This window comes from Ornithodoros turicata, unplaced genomic scaffold (genome assembly GCF_037126465.1).
Source record: "Ornithodoros turicata isolate Travis unplaced genomic scaffold, ASM3712646v1 Chromosome16, whole genome shotgun sequence".
Classification (NCBI taxonomy): Eukaryota; Metazoa; Arthropoda; class Arachnida; order Ixodida; family Argasidae; genus Ornithodoros; species Ornithodoros turicata.
The window spans coordinates 2,462,086-2,467,587 of NW_026999320.1; the positions used below are offsets into that span (position 1 = coordinate 2,462,086).

A 5,502-nucleotide genomic window follows, 5' to 3' on the forward strand; every position below is an offset into this window, starting at 1 on the left:
CCTTGTCGCACATCGCAGCAAACGTCAAGGCACACGTGACCTTCAGCCAACCCATTTGCAAACAATGCAGTTGCTTCTGCACAACGCTTTCGATGTCTTTCGATCACTGTAATTATTTTTTCTGATAATGTGGCAGTAAAACGCGCAGTTTTTGCACATAAAGCCTCGTACTCTTGACAAGTTCCAAAGATGTGATGACAATAAGGCTCACTGGCCGATGCAATGTACTTTAACGAGAAATGGGGTACCACGTTGTGGAAGAACCGCATGCTTTGCGTTGGCAAAACAAGTTCATCTCTTGGCTTGATGGCAACGGAAATATGTAAGCAGCATAAAGCAAATAAGCAGCAAAACGAGATATAATGTCACACGACCTCAAAATACACTTTTCTAAGACATGCGATCAGGACAAAGTGGTGGTTTTGCAAGAAGCACCCGCTGGGGGGGATTTATGTCACCCATGTGGCTGTCAGAATAGAACATACTGTGACACACATGTGTAGAAATGTCACGGTACAAGGAATATTTACCAGAAACTCCAGCAGAAATAAGGTCCTTATGAGGTGGCATTTGTGGGTGTGGTCGGTGTGTCTTTTGCTGGTCTTGCAGCATCCAGTAGAGCTGAAATCAGGTGGCCTTTCAGGGAGTTCAACCTTTCTTTCAAGCATGGACCACTGGCACCACGCTTCACGAGCCAGTCCTCAAAGCAGTCTGCAACAAAGAAAGTGGCTGTAAATGAATTGCAGGTATTTACTGAATTACGAACCTTCTAGGACACCAATTTTTTCTGGTGAGAGTTGGGGTTTTGCCGTAGCTTCAGGTTGCTTTCTAAACCGATTCGACACCCGTCCTTCTGTCGACCTGTTCTTGAGTGTATCCTTCCCCCACAAAGCCAGTGCCATGCTCCGCACAAAAAGACTCTCTTTCTTTTCTCTTTGACAGTGCAGCCACTGATCGAGTGGCATTGACACAGTTTCATTGATGGTTACCTGCAAATGCAAGTACGCAGGAGGTGTCTCAACTGACACACAAGAAGCCATTAAAAATAGTTTTGCACTCTATGCAGGATATTTAGCACTATAGTAGGGTTGTACTGTAAATGGTATGTGGAACCTCAGTACTCACAGTGACTCCATCCGTCTGAAAGTTAGCTTTTTTGAGAGGAGGCTCTGATAGCATGGTTGTTTCAGGGGATACTGGAAGAAATTATGTGCAAGATTAGATTATCTACCAAAAAACATATTTAGGATGTAATAAACAGAGGACAAAGTGCACCATCAGACTAACCATATTCGTGTTGGTCTATCTTTTCCTCAACTCGTGCTAAAGTTGTGCTGATAGCTTTCAAATGATCTTCCATCATGCTTGGCGATGAGCTAGCCTTCGACTATAGCTCTCGTACTTGTGCTTTCATTGCAACATAGCGCTCTTGTAGTTCATCATACAGCTTCTGCGGTACCACAGCACCATCATCAGAATCACTGACCTCAGACTCGTACTCAATAACAGGGTGGGCTCTCTTCTCGGCTAGCTTCTGTCGCAAGATGTCCCTCATCACGGCACAGTTTGTCTGGCCCTGGGCAGGCTTCTGTGAATTTAGGAAAAACAACCAGTACAGGATATTTTTGAGTGCACACAACGTGTCATTTGCTGTTTTTCAGCTACTTGTGCCTCTCTTTGTTCGTTCAAATTTAACGAGCGCAGGAAAAAATTCAAAAGATCTTCTGTTTCTGGCGAATTACAAAAGGACGCAACTCGGCTGACAACGAACATAGGAAAATTCTCTGTACGCAGTATTTTCTTGGAGTAAACGCTCCCAACATTGACGCGTGCGTACCCACTCAACTCGCTTTACATGCAAGAACGAGGAGAATTGTGATGTCATCGTGATTACAAGAGACATCACGCTCCAATCGTGGTCGGCGCTTTTCGCACTTTTTATCTTTTTAGTTTCTGCTCCCAGTTGTCTCTCTGTGTGGCAGTTGACGCTTCTCCAAACCAGTTAGCAGGTTGCACTGCAATGACTTCAAAGCGACTCTGGCGGGTAGTTGCGGGCATTGCCACAGTTGCTCGCGGTTGTGATTTTCAATCAAATTCCGCGACATGTGTACAACTGTCGAGTGTATCACTTTGTATGGCGCGCTTTAGCAGTCAGGTTAAGGGCTTGGTGTGAAAAAATGGTCGTGACTGAAACGCTTTCTTTGCTCTTTTAACGCTTCAGCTCTTTCAGGTTGTGTTTTCCGTGCATTCAGAGCAATGTGGTGCAACTGAGAAACAATTAGAATACAATGCAAAATGCATACATCAAACGTGTAGTGTCTCGTTTTCGAATCTGGTAACAGGCTCATAATGCCATAGAATGTAGTCTAGGTACCGAAAGTGGTGGTGTTGTGCCTTCAGCAATTACATAGTCATCATTGCATGAAACAGTGCAATATGCCTCACAATCAATATGACAAAAGAAAACCCTGAATCCACTGTGAGGCTATGTAATGCCTTCTTTATGCTAGATTCAGATCCAATGATAAAAAGTGAAGTAACAAAAGTAAGCAAGAAATGCTCACACAGCAAGATACTAATCAGTGCACTTCACGAAAAGCCTCAGACACGATATCGGAACTGTTGCGAAGGGTCCTGGCATCTAACAGTACGTGTGTGCTCCATTCTGTCCGAGCTAGGTTTAGCGGCTTCAGAACATTTCTGTGTCCCAATCAAACAGTATGTGAACAAAAGCACAAGAAACGACACGTGGCATACAAGTCTGGTGTTGTTTATGCCACACCCCTGTGCATGTGATCCCCCTGTGAACCAGTGCATGTACAGGGTCGGCCACACTTAAGAGTATCGCGGGAGCGTATGACCTGCAAGTACGCCAGCGCCGCGTAATGGATGCTCCTGGGTTTGAGACTGCGTGCATAGCGAACGTTCGCTGCCTCTCAGTTGGATCTGTCATTGTTCTCGAAACACTGGCGGGCGGGGAGACCCACCTTTTCTTGCTATTCAGTCTCTGCTGGCGATGTTTTGATCAGTGCGTGGCACGGCGTATTTTTTTTACTTTTTTTCTCGATTCCGATAAGACAGACTACGTCGTGCCACGCACTGATCTAAACATCGATAGAATAGTAACAGCAGGTGGGTCACCCCGCCTGCCAGTATTACGAGAGCAATGAGCAACCCAACCGAGAGGCAGCGAACGTTCGCTATGCGCGAGGTCTCAAACCCAGGAGCATCCGTTACGCGGCGCTGGCATACTTGCAGGACATGTGCTCCCGCGATACTTTTAAGTGTGGCCGACCCTGTATCACCGATCGTATCCAAGAACATGTGTGCTCGATTAGGAACGAAAACAATCAATCAGAACTAGCAAAGCATGTTGTTTCATGCATTAATTGTACTCCCATGTTCCCAAGAACCAAAGTCTTCTATGTAAAAGATCCCTGGATCATTCTGCAGTCTCCTCACAAAGCATTTGTGTAAGCCAGTTACCCTTTCCCCCACCCTCTGTGACCACCTTGCCCCAACATGATTTTGGTTTGTAAATAAGGTTTCATTACCTTAAGAGATGATTCGCTTGCCTTCTTGCCGCTTCTGTGTACCTCCTGTGGGTTTTCACAGCCGCTGTCCGAGGTAATCTCAACAACTTTCGGTGTGGGAACACGCTTTTTTTCTATTTTGTGTTCCAGGTCGTCCACTGAAGCTGCAACAAAAACAGGTTCGAATGGTCTACAGGTTCATGGTGAACAACAAGCAAAATTGCACAAGCCAGCACGGGATTAACTAAATTACAAGAACAAAACTACAACCCATTTTTCAAGATTGGAAACTAATTAGATATTTTCACCTGCGCTATACCTGCCAAAAGCAATATTTGCCCTTTGTAGTATCCTGGATCCCCTTGGTAGTCGTCGTCGTCATTTGGCGCCCACCATATTTTGTACAAACGCCGTGGATCGTAATCGGCAACATCCTTAGGGCTGAAGTCCAGGATTTCGGATACTTTCACAATACATCGCTTCCCGCAGTCACGGTATCGTACATAAGCTGCTTTAGGCTGAAAGTCATGCTGCTCGTTACTGTATGCTCATCGGCCAAGGAACAATAGTTAGGCCTAGCCTTCTAACGATCACAGACCCGTAAGCTTAAACTTGGCTTACCGGATTTGTCCTCATTTCTTTGGTGGCACTCATGAGTGTGTAGGCCACAGTGGCGAAATATCCTTCCCGTAACGCGAAAAAAAGTGTAAACTGAAACTAAAAAACGTAAACTTTAACTAAACGCAGCACAGACAAAAGAAAAGCAGCATACCGCGCGCGCTTGTACGGATTCCGATACGGATATTGTTGGATTGGACACAAAGTTCGTTCTGAATCCGCCTGGTGGTATTGTCGCCCGTCACTCATACTGAGCTAAAATAACGCCCGAACAAACAAACACGCCATAACAAGTACTAGATTGGGAGAGCAAAAACAGGGAAGGCGCATAAAAATGGCATAGCACGACAAAGCCGTAAGCATTGACATTTTTTTCATTAATTTCAAATGTGCTGTTTCTGGTGGCTCTGCCAAGCCAATCCATTTAGTCTTGTGCGGTTATGGCGGGCTTAGTGAGTGCGGTCTTATGCATCTTCTCATCCCGACATTTAACGTGGTTCAAAGTTCCACCAGTGTCATTCGTTTGTAGTGACTCGCGTGTGTACCGAAATGTGCGTGTGTGCGTGCGAAATGTGTGTGTCAATGCTGAACACTCAGAGCCGCCGTGGGCAGCGGTATATATGCGGCCGCGATACTAAGTACTATACTACCCATTTTTAGCTCTTGCGCAGTTGCAATGCTGCCCAACCCGCGTTGTATGATTCGGTTCGAGGAAATACGAAGTTGAATCCCGAAAAGAAATGTTATGAACTCGCATTATCGACTACTATTCGAGAATACGTCCACGATGAAGAGACGACATCCCTACAAAAGCTACCTCGGTCCATCATCCAAGAAGAGAGAACTACCGCGATCGACGTACTACTTACGACGTGTAAAAAAGACGGTGAGTTTACATTAAGGAAACGTTCGCAAATCATCTGAGCACCTGCATACACATTTAGTTCTCGTTCTTTAAAATGCGTTCCACAGTCCGCATAAGCCGCTTGGTGCTTAATATTGCGCTGCTTTCATAACCTTATTTATTCATGCTTAATATGACGCACTGCTAACAACTGGGAAACGCAGTCAGTTGTGCCAGCTTAAAACATAGGCCATAAACCTTCACAGACTTCATTCGTGTACTAAGGAAAACGCACATTTCCGCAAGATTCTCGACAGATTTTCATGCATACACGTATGCAGTGCAGGTGCCTAGATCGTGCTATAAGTAAGCCAAAGGCTATGATTTATTTGGGTTTTGGACATATTGCACCATCCTGTGCCACAGGGCTGGTAGAGTGTGAATTGACTCCAAACCTTACCCAATCTGTGTCCGTTCCAGCACGAATCGGACCAGGAGGGACATCCC

The 5,502-nt window shown here is 45.4% G+C and overlaps 1 protein-coding gene across 1 annotated transcript; it reads right to left on the bottom strand.

Annotated features, from left to right (window-relative positions):
* Positions 1-556: 556 nt before the first annotated feature.
* On the bottom strand, positions 557-1,372 carry LOC135372670 (BEN domain-containing protein 5-like). The gene is made up of 4 exons (XM_064606168.1): positions 1,288-1,372; positions 1,126-1,196; positions 767-989; positions 557-711 (listed from the first exon to the last, which is right to left on the bottom strand). Exons 1-4 carry the CDS (start codon positions 1,361-1,363, stop codon positions 557-559), a joined length of 525 nt encoding a protein of 174 aa, XP_064462238.1. The 5' UTR covers positions 1,364-1,372.
* Between the last annotated feature and the right edge of the window lie 4,130 nt (positions 1,373-5,502).

Coding starts and splice junctions, on each gene's coding strand:
- LOC135372670 (XM_064606168.1), bottom strand. CDS start 1,363: ATGATGGAAGATCATTTGAAAGCTATCAGCACAACTTTAGCACGAGTT. Junction 1,197..1,287: donor GATAGACCAACACGAATATG/GTTAGTCTGATG, acceptor AATTTCTTCCAG/TATCCCCTGAAACAACCATG. Junction 712..766: donor AAAAATTGGTGTCCTAGAAG/GTTCGTAATTCA, acceptor TCTTTGTTGCAG/ACTGCTTTGAGGACTGGCTC.